The sequence below is a fragment of the Ochotona curzoniae genome, unplaced genomic scaffold (genome assembly GCF_017591425.1).
Source record: "Ochotona curzoniae isolate NIBS_2020 unplaced genomic scaffold, NIBS_Ocur_1.0 contig_3622, whole genome shotgun sequence".
Classification (NCBI taxonomy): domain Eukaryota; kingdom Metazoa; phylum Chordata; class Mammalia; order Lagomorpha; family Ochotonidae; genus Ochotona; species Ochotona curzoniae.
In genome coordinates, this window is record NW_024465926.1 from 10592505 (window position 1) to 10609662 (window position 17158).

The 17158-nt window shown below is 42.3% G+C and overlaps 1 protein-coding gene across 1 annotated transcript in view; it reads right to left on the reverse strand.

The window, feature by feature from the left end:
• PMFBP1 (polyamine modulated factor 1 binding protein 1) overlaps positions 1 to 16147 on the reverse strand; it is a 43052-nt gene extending 26905 nt beyond the window's left edge. Inside the window, exons 1-4 of the mRNA XM_040982047.1 lie at positions 16097 to 16147; positions 11017 to 11169; positions 4050 to 4298; positions 741 to 962 (exon numbers count right to left, since the gene is read on the reverse strand). Coding sequence (XP_040837981.1) covers positions 741 to 962; positions 4050 to 4298; positions 11017 to 11169; positions 16097 to 16147 — 675 coding nt within the window. The remainder of the gene's footprint in view (positions 1 to 740; positions 963 to 4049; positions 4299 to 11016; positions 11170 to 16096) is intronic.
• Positions 16148 to 17158: the final 1011 nt, after the last annotated feature.

A 17158-nucleotide genomic window follows, 5' to 3' on the forward strand; every position in this document is an offset into this window, starting at 1 on the left:
TAGATAGGGAAAACATTGCGATTAGATTTTTCCCTTTTACCTGTCTCACGACAGGGTCCTGACCCACTCTCTTTAGGAATTGCACATGAATCAGAAATCTTTGAAGAACCAAACTACTAGCTATTTTGGAAGTACCTGTCACACAGGAATTCAGGGTATGACCTCTTCTTTCTTTTCTTACAATTGAATCTTTATGATTTCCTGATGCTATCCTTAACCTTGTATATGTGTAACTGTATGTGAAAAGCCCTGGGAAGATTCCAAAAACATGATTGAAATGATAATTTAACTGGGTAGAGTAGAAGGGAGAAGGCCAGATTGAGTTTCATATTTAATTGTTATACTTTTGTCTTGAGAAAGTCATACACGCAATTAAAAAATTAAAAATAAAAGAGGAATTCAGGCATCTTGGTGCTTCTGTCCCCCGTTTCATGGCTTTTTCCTGCAGTATGATGCTGAAGGTGTGGTGTTCCTGAGCCCTGTGATGTGTAAGGACCGTTACTGAATCTCGGTGAGGACATGGAAGGCTGGCACACTCATTTGATCATTCTCTTTCTGCTCTATTCGAACGGTGCCTCAAAGCTGCTGAGGAGTAATCTTCACGGAGATGAGGAGGTTGGGAATTCAGAAGCTTAGGTCTACACAATGCAAGCAACCTGCTTGGGTTTGTGTTTCCAGTGGAAGAGGCTGGACCTATTACAGGGACCCATCTTAGCTGAGCGATCTGCTTGAAGTCCTACCTGACTGATGAGCCCGCTAAGCTCTCCTTCCAGCATCTTCACTTGGCACTCCAGTAACTCGATGTTGCTCAGGGAAGTCTGGTATTTGTCCCTGTAAAGGTTTAAGCTCCTCTCCAGGGAGACAATCTTGTGCTCAGCCAAGGCAAGCTGCTCCTGGGCCAAGTGGAGCTTTTCTCCTGTGTTCTCATTATGACTTCCCATTTCTTCCTCATAGAGAATCACCTGTTAGTGTAGAAAGGAGACCATGCTGAACTCATGGAAGCATTTAGTGAGGGAACGACATAAGTGGAGCAGTCTTACATACAACAAGGAAACCCTAATAAGCATAACAGATACAACACATACCTGAATGCTATAAATACTCAATACTGGGATGTCAGTGGTTAGGAATAAAAAGTTCGTCCTCTTTGGAGACAAGCACGGTAAAGACAGGGATTACGTCTATTACTCATTCTGCTGGCACGGGCTAAGGACTGCTTGCTAGCTGATTAGTGGGAATGCCTTTGCAGAGGTCTGTTTTTTGAGGACTTCAAATGCCAGGGCTTTCACAGGCATTCTCAAAAGGTTGTGTTCAGGAAGTAGAGAGAGTCCCTGCTGGCCACAGGTCCATATTGGCAGAATCCCCATGGCTGAGTGGGAAGGCAGGACCCGAAGTTCATCTGTTACATGATCCTCATTTAGATTCCTTTTTCCTAATCAATGGATTAGTTTCTGAACTCAGGAATAATTATTGGATATTCCTGAGTGTTGTGTTCGATACAGACAGGATAAACATGTAAAAGTCATTGGCTCAGTCTCATAAAACTTAAACTTTAAAAAAATGATGACACTCTTTTAATCTATTCTCTTAAAAATGTTCTTAATACAACCCCTCCCCCCCACTAATATATAGTCTGGCACAATTGCGATTTAAAATCTACTAACTATGCTTTTTAAAGTATAAAATGTGGACATTTAACTACCATCTATGTTCTTGCTCTGAGCTCTGATTCCTTATTTTGAAGAGACATTAGAACCGAATGTGAGGGAATAGAATCAGACTTACCATGGAGTAATAAAAATAAATATTTCCTGGATAGCTCAAAACATACTTTTCCATGCGTTCCTAACAATTCCCAAATATTCATAGCTGTGCAGAATCTAAAACTCTTAAAGTCTTGAGGAGACAAGACTTAAGATGAGCATGCTTCTGTATGTAATTGAGTGTGTTAAATTTTATGGCTTGAATTATAGGTGTTGAAGGAGTTAAGAAGACTTCAGATTTGTTCAAATAGCTCAGTACAAAATGCTGATAGAACCTATTCCATTAGTTTAAACTAATTATACTTGCTGCCTATCTTTGGAGGTTCTTCTTAGGAAAGGATGATTTAGTTCAAGGTGTATTAGCAAGGAAAGGAGACTATTTTAAATTCAAACGTTTATAGCAGAGGTCATTGGGGATCTGTTCATCTCCCCTTAGCTCTCACTATTTTCTTTGCATTGTAAACCATGCTAACTGCAAACTCTTTGCCCGGGGCCTTCACTAGCCCTGCGAACACACTCAACCAGAGGGGCTGGACAGGGTAGGTTAGAAGTGCGGGAGCATCCTTCAAGCAATGACTGAGGTGGGTTGGAGGAGTCAATCTAAGGTATGTCCCACATTGCCTTCCAGGGTTACCCAATGCTCAACAGGGATTTCTTATCATAGTTTCTTGTCCTTCCTTGGCCCACCTCCTCATATACTTTCTGGAATAACACTGTGAATTCAGTACACACATGTGTTTGCATTCCTTTCTTGGGGTTTGTTTGCAGAATCCAATATTAAAGAGAAGTTTGATGCTGCGTTGGGTGAGATCAGCAGAATGTCAAAAATAATTTTTCCAGTGCTTTCTCTGATCCTTTAGCATCAATAACAGTGATTGCTACTTGCCAAATCCTATGCCTATTTCCCCACTCCTTAGCAACAAAACCTTGGCTTGGGGGACAACAACATATCTCTTAAACACCTCATTTCCCAGGCCTCTTAGGAAGTAGCAGTAAGTCAGGTGATTAATTCTGGCCAGCAACATATGAATGAAAATCCTGTGTGGGGTTTATGCAGTGTCCTTAAAGGGACACAACGTGCTTCTCTTCACTCACTCCCACCCTTCATCTGATTGTTTGGAACAAAGATATCATGGCTGGTGCACTAGCAGCTGCCACAGGTGACCTAGGAAGTAGATGCCTTGAACTGATGATGGAAGATGCAAGGGATGGGAAACCAGCTATGTGCTCAGGCAGGCAGTTGTCTTAGCAGCAGAAGACTGCTGGCTCCCAACTGGCTTTTACATGGTGTAGAAATAATATATGCAGCTGGTGTAGGGTCACTTTATCCTGGATGGATGGTTTTGTCTAAATTAACAGAGCTAAACATTCATTTTGTTGGGCCACGGTTCCTACTCACAGGCTCTATCCTAGATTGTATTTTTTGGGATAACCCTCTCAATTCTTTTCGGCAAATTCTTATTATGCTAAGACATTCACTTAAAAATTTTTTCTGTGTTCTTTTTTTTAGTCCAATCATAAAGTCCCTGGAGTTAGTCCTCCAGCAAGAGCACCATCCAAAATGCCTTGTGGGATTTTATCTTTAAATGTTGAAGAAGAAAAATGCCATGGGAAACCCTCGGGTATTAGGAGTCTCCTGTTCTGTTACTCAGAATCCATGGAATATTATTGGTAGTGTTACTACTGTCCAACTGGATTTAGATCTGTAGCTCTGAGTTTTTGAAAGTTAACCGGGATTGTAAAGGGAAACTATATCCTTGGTTTAAAAATACTTCTCTGTAATATAAATAGCAATGAATGTCCTGAATATACTTAAGTCTGTGCAATCTAAAACTCTGGTCTGAAAAAACGGTCTGCTACTATTTGTGATTGACTCACTCATGTCTGGCAATCTTAGCCACTGTGCAGGTGCTAGGAAATGTATATATTATCAAAGCCTAATTTTTCTAAAAATAGTTGATTTAATGGACTTTATGATTCTTTTATAGCCCTCAGAGACTTAAGAGTCGTTTGCATTTAAATTGCCGTGATAGTAGCATAGAGAATATGTACTTGCACACACATGCACACACTCCACATTAATTGAGCTCTCACCCAATGAATGCCACTCATTTTTTTCTCCTTCTCAGCTTCAAAAAGACCAAGAATCACAGAAGGAAAGTTTATAAAGTCTGCTCAGATGTTGTGAGGCTTTGTCTTTAAGAGCAGTTTTGTGCTGTCATGGAGTGAGCCTGATTTCTGCAGGAACTGGAGCATGCTCGACGTGTCTGCTTAGTCTAGCCATACCTCGTCCTCTTTGAGCTTGCAGTGGTGGTGGAGGAGGACCAGGTCTGAAGTCTCCTTCTTCAGGATGGACTGGTACTGCAGGAGGGAACAGTATGTCGCCTGAAGCTCTTCTGTGCGGAACTCCAGCTCCTGCTGCAGGGCCAGCAATTTTTTCTTCAACTGCTGGAGTTGTCTCAGGTGACACTGCTTACTGGACCCAAACTCCATCTGCGACTCTTCAAATACTAAGCCCTGTGCTTGCTGCTTGCTCTGCAATAAAGTTTTAATGCCCAGAAAAGGGTTCATCAGTAAGGAGTCCATTATTCTGTTTGAACATGCATGTTTAGGTATCTATCCTTTTATCGTTTTGTTTACAGAGAACATACTATTTCATATTATTCACTAGAAAATAAATCACTTTGCATTCCAACTCTGAAAGAAGTATTTAAAAGAAGAAAAATAGGGGCCTGGCGCGGTGGCGTAGCGATTAGGGTCCTCGCCTTGAACGCGCCCAGGATCCCATATGGGCACCGGTTCTGCTCCCGCAGCCCTGCTTCCCACCCAGCTCCCTGCTTGTGGCCTGGGAAAGCAGTCGAGGACAGCCCAGAGCTTTGGGACCCTGCACCTGTGTGGGAGACCTGGATGAGGCTCCTGGCTCCTAGCTTTGGATTGGCTCAGCTCCAGCCATTGTGGTCACTTGGGGAGTGAATCATCGGATGGAGGATCTTCCTCTCTGTCTCTCCTCCTTTCTGTATATTCGCCTTTCCAATAAAAATAAATAAATCTTAAAAAAAATTAAAAAATAAAAATGGTTCTCTCCCATTAGAAGCTTATTTTAGTAATAAGAAAGCAATACACATGAAAGATGCAGAGGAATACATGAAGAGAGAGAGAGAGGAACTATCTTCTAGCTGCTAGTTCACTCAATGGCCACAGCAACCAGCGCCGGGCAAGGCAGAAGCTAGGAGCCAGGAGCTTCATCTGGGTCTCTCACATGGATGGCTGGGGTCCAAACATTTGGGCCCTCTTCTGCTGCTTTCCCAGGCACATTAGCACAAAGCTGGTTCAGAAGTGGAGTAGCTGGAACTCAAACCGACACCGTTAAGGGATGCTGGTGTCCTAAGTGGTGGCTTAACTTGCTGCACCACAACACTGGCCCCAGGGCCCTCATATATAAAGACAACACAATTGACCTGGAAGAAAATAGATTTCTGCTCATGTTCTTGGTATAAACTTGGTATTAAAAAACATCTGTGAAAAGGAGTGTTCAAAGAAGTTGGGGGTAAATCTTGGTGATTTTGGAAACCTGGAAAACAGGTGGCTAAGCCAATGCTAACCAGATCTGGGCATTGACTCTCCTTTTCCTGAAAGAAGAAGTGACCTTGTGGAGGGTGTGTGTGTGTGTTCTCACCCTCACAATATACAATCTACCTGACAGGTTGCTAATATGATTCCACAAAAGTACATACTTTGTATCAAGTAATCTGCTGCTGGTGGTGCATGTTCCTAAGTTGTTTTTCTAGCATAATTGGGGTTTTTCACACTGGTAATTCCACATCTTGTGGCTCATCATCCCTTATGTCATTCATATGAAAGTCAAGTAGAGGAGAAGGGAAGGCCAGGGGCAATTCTTGGCTGCCCTCTCTGCTCACTATTCCCTTATTTATCGTGTTAGCCCCTGTCCAAATTCTTCCAGCAAAGCTGTCTTCACACCAGTGTTGTGGACATTACTGCCGTATCCTTAAAGTAAACACTCAATGCCTGCCTGTCTGTGTCTTATCTTCCTATTTGATTATAAATCCTGGAGATGGCAAGGGGGTGCCTGCTCTTATAGGGTCTAGATTACAGATTCACACACACATACGTATTGAATGAATGAAATGAAAATAAAGCCCAAGTAATCTCTTTGGTTGGCTCCCAGGAGTTTGAGTTTGTGTCCTTAGTCCCATTGACAATACTATAAAAAAGGAACAGAGAGCGAGAGAGAAAGAGAGCTTTCCTCTGCTGAATCACTTCCCAAATGCCTGCAATGGCCAAGGCAGACCAGAATTACAACTCATCAGGAGAGGGGGGACCTGGGAATATGTGAGTACGTCTGAGCGTGTACATGCATGTACACACAGGCACACATGCACAGAGGGTGACTCTCGAGATCCCAAGTTGCCCTACATCCACAGGCAGGATGGGGAGGGTGTGTAGGAAGCTACGGGGGCCGCAGGGGGAGTGATTATAAACAGTAAGTGACTAACGTAGACAGAATTAAAGTCATAGAAAGGACATTGTGGGAGCAGGGTTAATTCAGCAAGGCTTATTTTTATTGAAACAAACATGCCACAAAAATTCCTATGGAATCTTGTCAAAATTCCCATGTTTTGGCTTTGTTGAAGGTGACGTGATCTCTGAGAATTAAGGAATGGGGTTCCCACTTTGAATGCTTGGGGGTTAACTATTGATCCGGAACTGCCTCTGCACTGCAGAATCTGTGTGACTCTCTGGGAACCAACTGTGGCCTCCTCGCTCTGTATTATGTCTTGACTTCCCCTGCTTTCCATTTGCGCGTTTGTTTTACTCCTCATTACTTAATGAGAGAAATACTCTCCTTGTAAAAGAGGCTAAAGTCTTTGTTTTGGGCTTCCCTTGCTAGTATCTGCCGCTCCATCTCTGTTTAGATGTGTTCAGCACTGGTCTTGGGCTTTAAAACTTCCTGTGGCTGAGAATGGCTTCCCTGACTGACGTGTATAAGCCCAGCACGCTGGCTGCGACACAGTGTCCTGTTCATGATGTCTCCTTGCTGCTCTGAGGTTGTGTTTGGTCTAAAGGACCATGCCAAAGCACACAGGTGATGAGCGCTCTCTTGATTCTTCCAGTGCAGGATGGAGAGAGCATGTGACCTAATTTGGTTCTAAAGATGCAAGAACTTCTTACATCTTCTGAGAAACTAGAGTTTTTTTGGATATATATTTTAAACATCTGCACACTTTGGCTTCCTGTAGGTGTAGAGGAATCAGATTTCAAAGACTTGGACAAATGCCTAGGCTTATTTGACACAGCTATTTAGCATAATTTACTTTTTTTTTTTTATTAATTCCAAAATGAATGAATAGAAAATGACATGTCATAGTTTAGATCTACATTTACTTATACATATGCCGAAGGGAGTACCTTAAAGGTACAGACATATTTTTTGTCCCTTCTCTTTCTAAAGTAATTTTTCCATCTAGCAAATACATGAATTTATTTGATCATATTCTTGTTTGGTTTATAAACTGAAAATTGAAGAAAATGAGCAAGTTGAAGGTGATTTTATGGAGGTAGGACCGGTTCTGAAAATGACCGTGCAGAGGAGGACATGATGGCAGGAGCCATTCTATACACCAGGTTTCTCGCCTAGATTCCCACCCAGGCTTTTGTGGGGAGCCCTGGCCATCCCGGGGGACCTGTTCCCATATTTTGTCAACCTTTCAGCCTGACTTGCGGTCAAAGAGATTACAGCTATTGCTTTTTCCTTGTCTATGTGGCCACTTGATCACAGAAGGAAATTAATTGGCCTGGCGTGATTTGCCTTTTGAAAAGTCACATTGGTTTCCACCCAATACTTTGTGCTTTTCAAGTTGATGCTAATTGATTGATGTTAAGTTCTATATTTTCCCTCATATTGAAGTTAAGCTGACAGGTCTATAATTACCAGGATTGTCCCTTTTCCTTTTAAAAAAGATGAGCACTTCATTTACCCTTTTTCAGTCTACAGGGACTTTCTTTATGCTCTTGAGTTCTCAAAAATAATCACCAGCAGCTATGTAATAACACCTGCCAATTCCTTAAGTACTCTTAGAAGTATGCCATCAGGCCCTGCTGATTTGCCTAAAGCCAGCTTTTCAAAATACATTTTAACCATTTTATTCCCTATTCTACTTGGGGCCGACTCTATTCCATCGCCGGTTAGCATTGTTCTGATAACTGGATCCCTGACGATTTTTTTTCCTTTCTTTCCTTTTTTTTCCCTTTAAGAATCTAAAGAAGAACCTATAGTTTTCTCTTTCAGTCATTTTCATGAACTTCTTTTTCCTATCTGTGTAGTATTACGTGATATTTCTTGGAATGCTAGTTTAGCCTTATATAATCAGTCAGGTTTGCCCACTGCCTTTTGTGTCTTCTGCAAACATCATACTTGTGCTGGTGGAGCGTGGAGCTGTGCTTGGAAGTGACACGCATTTACTCTGGTCAGAGCTTCATGACTTCTATATTGTTTTCACCAGAGACCTAAGCTTACCTGAGATTCTCTTAAAATGAACTATTTGGGGATGAATTTTAACTTACAGAAAAATAGCAAGAATAGCACACAGTCTTAAAATTGTTGAGTCAGCTTCCCCTAGGGTTAAGTACTTCCATAATTTGGTATAATTGTCCCAACTAGGAAATTAGTACTGGTAGATTAGTATGAACTAGTTAAAATATTTGTTTTGAGTTTCATCTTTTTTTCCCCCATTAATGTACTTTTTTTTCTATTCCAGGATTCAAAATCCTACACAGTATTCAAGGGATTCATATATATATATTTCATTTCTAATGGTTCTGTATGATAATGCCCATCAAGGCCTTGCTAATCTCTATGTATCCTTCAAGTGACTGCTATCTGCAGGAATCAAATTTGCCTTGTGTAGTTTTATGCTAAAAATAATGCCCTGCATACACTTCAAAGATCAGTTAGACACTCTGAGCTGCCCGGAATATCAAGGTTTGTTCCTCAATGCTCTCCTAGGAAGGGGAGCCTGTGAACTTGGCTCAGAAAGGACTTTCCTTTTCTGGTTTGATCATTTCCTTATGATGTCTCTGTTGTTCTTGCCTCCTTTCACTTTAAGGGAGATACCTTTTGGCTCCCAAGCAGGACCAGCACGAGGATGAGGGAAATGAGGAGCACCCTTTGAAGCAGCTGCCCGTCTCGGCTTCAGGCACGTGCAGGCTGGCACAGGAAGACTGAGTGCCCATAAATTCTGCATCCCAGGCATTTCACTTGCTTCACCAAAGCCCCTGTTCCATGCCTGGGCTTTGGAGCATAATCTATTATTATTTTATAAGGTCAGGTCTTTTTCTCTCTTAGTATACCCTCCCTTCCTCCCTCCGTCCCTCCGTCCCTCCTACTCCTGTGGTTATACATATCATTTGATGTAATATTTTAATTTTTTCTGATATCTGTGATCCTGAACCATGACCTTCTGCTTATTTCCTCAGCTCCTTGTTAGATATTAGCCAAAATTTCAAAAAAGTCTTGGGTTTCTCCTTTATTCCAGTGTTTCATTGCCTTGTGGAAGGCAGATTTTAAAGGGATTTTCTGAGTGAATGAGTGTAAGTCTACATCTAATTGTGTATTTGTATGCATGGTCTGCAATTTAAATTCTGCACTAAGTGCTAGGGGAAAAAAGAGCTTGTTTCAAGCTGTTAGACCTTCTTCTGGGCAATTAGAATAATAAAATGCGATTTAATACCTTTCTGCTTCCAAGTTGCCAGGTACATTTATAAGCCACATGGCTTTCCCTGATGGAGAACTCAGGTCAGCAGTGGTGAAAATATCCTAAAAATGTTAATATTTAGAAAAAGTAAATTACGATAATCTTCTTCCTGAGATCCATTTAGGAAACCCAATAGATTTTCTTCCCCCTGTATTTGTGACTTCCTGGGGAAAGGCCAGCGATATTTGGTAAAATGAGCTAGAGTTTCTTTGTTGGCAGCATTGCAGAGAAACAGCCTGTCACCGTAGTGAGGTGGTAAGACCTCGGAGAACCCTGACACAAAGTGAGTAGATCCCTGACCACAAACAATGAAGAACACAGCGATTGTGTACTCAGCAGCTGAGAGGCTGAACAGGGCTTCTAGCCACAGGTCCACACAGCTAACACCTGCTTTGTGTCCACACACAACCCAGGTGACTAAGCAGAAATGAAGAAGGCAAGTAAGGTATTTCTGTAAATCCCAACATTTTCAAGATCCGAGGCAAAATTCCTGCCAGCAGCTCCCCAGCTTGTGTAGATAAGTTTGGGGACTATTTTAAAGACTTCTGAAAGTGAGAGACAAACTCTGCAGCTGAAAGAAGTTGCCTCAGCTCTTGAACTTCTTGGGCTCCAGGTAAGTACTAGTTCCAAATCACAGTCTGAAGAGAGAGGATCACACCGTGAAGAGGCTCAGCTACTGCTCACACACACACAAAGGCAAGTGTTGCTGAGCATCTGGGCTCAGGCATCATGGAAGGCATGCTCTGTGATGAGAAACTAAATGTTGAGTGGTAGTTGTTGGAGGGGATAATCTCAGGAAACTTAGGTAGCGGTATGGGGGAACCCAGACAAGGAAGGGAAGGAAGCTGTGCACCATTTGGCACCTGGTGTGGTTTACCTCTGAGGAACTCTGGGACAGAGGACAAAGGATGCTTCGTGATCAGGCACTAAGGGAAAAGTACAGGTGATTCAGCTGATAGTTTTCCCATTTATTGTTGGTTGAGGCTGCTTTTAAGGGCCCTATCTCTCCTCGGTTTATGTCCTGTCTGGGTTCTGGCACCAAGAAGAAATGCTCTCAGGCCTTGAGACGCAGGTGTGGCAATAAAGAACACCTGTAGCATTGATGAAGAACAATCACTTAGAGCAGATATGATGGTTTTCATTTTTGTGGTTGATTTAGATGTTTGTCTTAGACCCATTAGGAGATGTTACTTTCTGGTATTTTCAGAGCTATAGACTATAAAACAAGGTATGAAAGGCCAGATAAAGGAAAATCAACACCTCAGGTGTTAGATGACCTTGCAGATGGCTAGGCTGAAAAATCCTGTGGCCGGCGATGCTCTGTGTGTGTGTGTGTGTGTGTGTGTGTGTGTGTGTGTGTTGTGTGTGTTGAATTCTCTCTCACTGCTTTCCCAGTTAGTACTCTTGAATGACCAATGGAGAAACCTTCTACCATTCCTGCCCAAGGGAGCTGAGGGAGGGGCAGCTGCTGGGTCCCTTACATGGTTGTTGATCATTGCCTCTTCCACACAGAGTTGATTTTCCTGCAAGGTCTTCCCTTGTCTCTTGCAGACATCATGCAGATTCTTGATGTCAAGTTGTAGGCTCAAGAGCTTGCTGTTCAGGCTGTTCACTTCTCTATCTCTCTCTCCAGCCTAGGCAGTGGGAAACACAAAAGCATCAATTATAAACTATCAAGAAAGTGCTTACTTCCATTCATTTAACAGGTTGACAGAGATTTTAAATTTGCTGGAAATTTGTCCATCAAGCTGTAGCTGTTATTACTCATCCTGTATAACATTTACATAGTATCCATTTGCGAGGTGTCTGAGTGCCCTGCATTATTGAATTACTTATTTATATTAATTAATCTTCACCACACCACTGTGGGTACATCACAGACAATTCCTGTTTTTTTTTTTCTTAAGATGAAATCAATGTCTAGAATAATTCCAGGCACTAGTGGACTGTCTATAAATATTAATGGTTCTGTCACTGATGAAATGAACAGATGAGTATTGAGATGTCAAATGAGCTTGTCAAGACTATTATGAATCAGTGATGGAGTTGATGTGGGATTCTGAAGTCTCTTAACTTCTCCTCTACCCACCAAAGTCTCCATCACCTATAAACCTTGATGCTTTCTTTGAAGGTGTTCAATGGGAATAAAAGCAAGATTCCTGGACTGATTGTGTGTAAAATCCTTGCCTTTGACTATGATTGAAAAGGATTAGTTAATTGTCAGAGTGGAAAGCAGAGGCAGAGATCAAAACACAGTGTGCAGCACAGCATCTCGGGTGGAGGCAGGGTGCAGGCCTGCAGGCTTGTGGTAGGAGGGTGGAGGAGGGGGTGCAGGCCTGGCTGGTAGGAGGGTGGAGGTGGGGGTGCAGGCCTGCAGTAGGAGGGTGGAGGTGGGGGTGCAGGCCTGGCTGGTAGGAGGGTGGAGGTGGGGGTGCAGGCCTGCAGTAGGAGGGTGGAGGTGGGGGTGCAGGCCTGCAGTAGGAGGGTGGAGGTGGGGGTGCAGGCCAGTGGTAGGCCAGTGGGGACTCCATCAATCAGGATGTCATCTTCTACTCCCTTGTTGTGAATGGCAACTGTGTGAAAAAGGAGTTAGGAAGAAGTTCCCTATAAACCTGTGAAATGTCTCAGTCCAATTGTTGTGCTGGCTTCTTACAACTCTAGGGAGCGCAGTGTTTTAGGTCTTTAAATTAAGGCTGTCTTTTATGGAAGGGGTCTGCCTCTCAGGTTAGACTGCCCTGAAGCAGGTTCTTAAGTGAGGATTTGTGGCATATATATTAAATAATGCACTCAAGAGAAACCAGCAAGGTAGAAGCAGAAGCAGAAAAGGGGAAGAAGCCAAGCAAGGGCAGGATTTCAAAGTTTTGTGTGTAGGAGCTTTTGCCTGACCTCACAGGCAACACTACGGTACAAGTTACACCTTAGTGTCTGTCCTGGTTGGCGACATGAAAGTCGGGCTGTCAAACTCGGCATCGGCCAGTCAACGGCCAAGGGCTGCTCCCTAGGACTTCCAGCTCTCTACAGGCGAAGTGACCTCAGTAATCCAAAGGCAGTCATCTAACAGAGGTGCAACTGCAAAAGCAGAGGACAGAGGTTGGGTGCACAGATGTGGCAAGGGGATCTAAGCCACAGTGCCCAAGCACCCATACTTAGCAACAGAGCCAACAGAGCGAATTCTTCCTGACCTTGTGTCAGCACTGTGGTCCCCGCCCCTGGGACTGCACTGGCATAAGAAGTGTAGGAGCCTCAGGGTGACCATAACTGGACATCGTAAATCAAACCGTAGTGGACAGGTCAGTTTAAGAAACCTCTGCACAAGTCTGAGAGGGGCCAGAGGACAATGCAAGGATCGGACACTGCAATGTCAGAGTATTCGGAATTCAAAAGGTTTCCCAGAAATGCTGCTGTCTCAGCTGATTTATTCCTTCATTTCCATTTAGTACCTGGATTTTTTTTTTTTTTTTTACCACTTTACAGTTTAATTAGGTTAACGGCATGGCTCAGTCATTAAAAGGATTTCATTATCTCAAAACTCTCCCTCCTCCTCTCTTGCTCCTATCCCTTGTTCCTCACTTTCAGAAAAATAACAGTGGATGTCAACTGCCCCAAGCATGTAATTACCATTAAGACAATTACTAGAAACTCTCTTAAGAGAATATGTGTAGAGCAGCTAACAAAATGGTTGTACTGAGACTGGTTTCTAACTTGGAAAAAAAAATCTTTGCCTGATGCAGCACATTGATTCTCATGCTTTCTCTGGCTGCTATGCAAGGAATAGGGTTTGCAGTGTCCCTAGCGAGGGGGACCGTGAGGATTCCTTCCTCTCTGTCACAGGACTAGCTTTTCTGGCGTCTATGAGATTAGACGCCACGTGATCTCTGCTCTACAGGGGACCTTTGGTGCTGAATCATGGGTCTCGAGGCAAGGACAATGTCATTAGATTGTTCCACACAGAGCCCAGCCCATTGAGGGCTCACCAAGAAAACATCAATGATATACCAATGTATATTAATGATATACATGAGCACGAGTTCATCTCAGTGAAATGTAAGTGCTCATTCTCAAGCCAATAAGACATCAACATTCTCACTCCTGATCACAGACTTGCTAAGTCCATTTCTTCTGCATCTCCAAGATCTCAGAACTGGGTCATATGTAGTAAATCTCATTTAATTTGGACACTTAGCATGGGATTTTCAGTCTCTGAGGCAATTTTTTCATTCAATTAGAATAAATCTTAGAATAAATGCTTAGAATAAATCATAGTTTATTAATTTATTATTATGGCTTATCAATAATTATTATAGCTTATAATCAACTAGTTTAGGAAATTCTAAACTAGTTGAATAATAAAGATTTTTTTTTTGCTCCAAGTGAAATTTGTTCTTCAAATCTAAAACAAACCACTTACCCCTAAGGACCAAATCATAAATTGGCTTTGATGCACAGGTGTGAAAATGCTGGGCGAGCAACAAAATGATTTTTCATGAACTATGTTTCCTTTTAATCTACAGACCATGTGAGAAAGGCTAGACTCCCCTTAGCACCCCAGCCAGGTAAGTATTTCTGGGGTCCTAGTAAATCTAATTTCTTGCTAGTGTCCTGTACAGACATTAGTCATCAACTGCTTTAATCCTGTCTATGAAGATTCTCTTATAGACAGATGCCTTTTGAGTATCCACACACAGTAGGAATGTATCTAATCTGTCATTTCATCAATCACAGCTCTGGAACTGGTACTGGGCAGGAGCTTAACTGAGAGTCATGTGTGCTGACCCTCAGGCACCAGTGGATCCCGCCCTGGATCTGAACTTGTTCATGACAGCAGAAATCACAAGCCTGTGTGGTTAGGTGAGTTTTCATTTACACGAGCCATGTACTCAGACACTCAGTTTTGCTGCTTATATGAAGTTAGGAACGGATCATTCTGTTTAGAAGTATATGACAACAGCAGAGCTCCCAACCTATAGGCAAAATGGTGAGTGCTGATAGTCCAACTGTGACCATCTTCATGGCCATTATTGGGAAATAGGTTATCAACAGACACTTTCAGTATTGATTAAAAAGATTTTTTTTCTTGTCAAAGAGCACATTGTTTTTTTGAATGTATATTTCCAAAGGTGGTGGGAGGGGAGGAGACTTGATCTGGACTTTCAAGAATTGACAGGTAGTCCCATGATTCTTCTGGAGGGGAATCTGATGCTAAATTGCAGCTTGAAATGTAGTAGCACTTTCAGCATGTAGGAGTATTACAAAATCTCAAAATGGCATCATTTCCATGGATTTGGCACTTGAGCAAGAAAGCATGGTGAAATTCGTGTGGCAGATTCCAGCACAATTTTGCAGTCAACCAACAATACTTTCAAGGCCATAATTTTAGGGAAATTATCGGTGTAAGAACAAATATTCAATAATTGCTGGAAACTACTTTTAATCACTACTAATATCACAACAATTCAATATAAGTCAATTTAATGTGCAAGTTACATGCTTAAGAGCATGAAACTTTAAAAATACACACATTTCAAGAATTTTCACACATTATAGTTAAGGTCACAGTTATCTACAGTAATCTCAAACATTGATATAGACATCAGTAATTAGATTCCTTGGGTTTCCTTTTCCACCTACAGATATAATTTTTTGATTTACTTATGATGAAAATTGACAAGGTTTGCCTATGAGCAAAAGTTTTGGAAAGAATTATGTTCAGATATTGAATGGGTCCAATTTATTGTGTTCTAAATTCTTTAAACATGGGCACATGATACGCGTAAGAATACAGTTTAGGAGACAAATGGCACATAGCAGGTATCAGCCACCTATGGCACTTGGAGAATTGCCATGGCTTTCGCCATCATATCCTTGGAGCAATCAGTCCACAGGATTAGAAGCTGAGCTTCATGAGCGAGGGAGTACCTGTACATTTTGTTTGCTCTTTATCCCTAGCCCTGTTAACAATGCCTGGCCCAGCAAAGGTGTTCCAAAGTTTAAGAAAGGGAAATCTATACCCGATCCTTGTTCCTTACAGATCTGGAAGCAAGTCTCACACAGCTCCAGCATTTCAGCAGGCAAAGAGCAGGGGAGTCTGGTTTAGAAGCCTTTTGGGTGCGACGACTGTGTTCTCATCCAAACAGCTCCCTTCAAACCTTTCTGGAACAGCTAGGGCATCTGTAGATTCAGTATGACCCAGACTAACCAGAACACTCCTAAATCAGTCCAGAGGAGAAGAGGATGCTGGTAATGGCAAATATTTATGAAGTACTTTTATAGGCAGTATCATCTTCAATTCTCATAGCAAGCCAATGAACTATGTGTTCTTCATTCATACGGTTTTTTAGGTAGGGCAAAGGAAGCTCAGAGAAAGCAGGTCATCGTGCTATGTATTACGTAGCTGTTACATAACGGACACAGCCTACTCAAACTTGGGCTCTTTAACACTACGCTCTGCTGTCCACTTTTGCCTCTGTGAATCTCTGATGCTTATGACTGAAGTTTTGAGTCATGAATCAAAAAGTTCTTTGCACAAAGATTCTTGTTAAGCAGACAAGGTAGAAGTCTTACCTCATTTTTCAGGTCTTTGGCAGCTCTCAATTCTCCTTTAAGCTTCAGCATTTTCTGAGCTTTGTTATAAACCTGGAAAAGCCATATGAACATGGGGGAAGTATTGAGTCTGACCCTTTAAAGATTTCCCCAGCTGGGCCCAGCGTCGTGGATTAGCAGCTAAATTCCTTGTCTTGAACCTGCTGGGATCCCATATGGGTGCTGGTTCTAATCCTGGCAGTTCCACTTCCCATCCAGCTCCCTGCTTGTGGCCTGAGAAAGCAGTCGAGGATGGCCTGAGGCCTTGGGACCCTGTATCCATGTGGGAGACCCAGAGGAGGATCTGGGCTCCTGGCTTCAGATTGGCACAGCACTGGCCGTTGTGGTCACTTGGGGAATGAATCTTGGGATGGAAGATCTTCCTTTCTGTCTCTCCTCCTTTCTGTATACCCGACTTTGCAATAATACTAAATAAATCTTTAAAAAAAAAAACTAATTCTAAAAAAAAAATTTCCCCAGCTGGATCTAGACTTCCAGTAAGGGGAGTGGGGTGGGAAAAATTTCCTGGACTTCTGGAAGTACCAACTTGTCTATCCGTGTTTTCAAAGGTTTTTGTTGAAATGTCACCAGGGAGGTAGGACCAAGGCTGACATCTTTTCCAGAAAATTACTACTAGTTGGATCAATTTCTGAATTCACCCTTTTTGGAAAGCACAATGTCCAAACTGGGCTCATTTGCCTAATCTTTAATATTCTATGGCTCATCATACACTTACTATGAGCTAGGCAAGATGTGCATGACTCAGTTTCACTTGCAGGGCAGCAACTATGATGGTCTTCACTTCATAATGAAGGAAAAGGGAGACCAAGAGAAGCTAAGTCACTTACCCAAGGTCACACAGGCTCTTACCACACCACGAAGAGCTTCCTCTAAGTTTAGAGCTATTACTTGGGAATAGCCAATGACATGAAGTTTCTGAAGCATCAACATGCCATAATGTTGACACTCATGAAGTTGGGAAATTTGTAAAGTGCTGAGAGTTACGTAGATTAAAAAGCTACCAAGGAAACCAAAGGATGATGC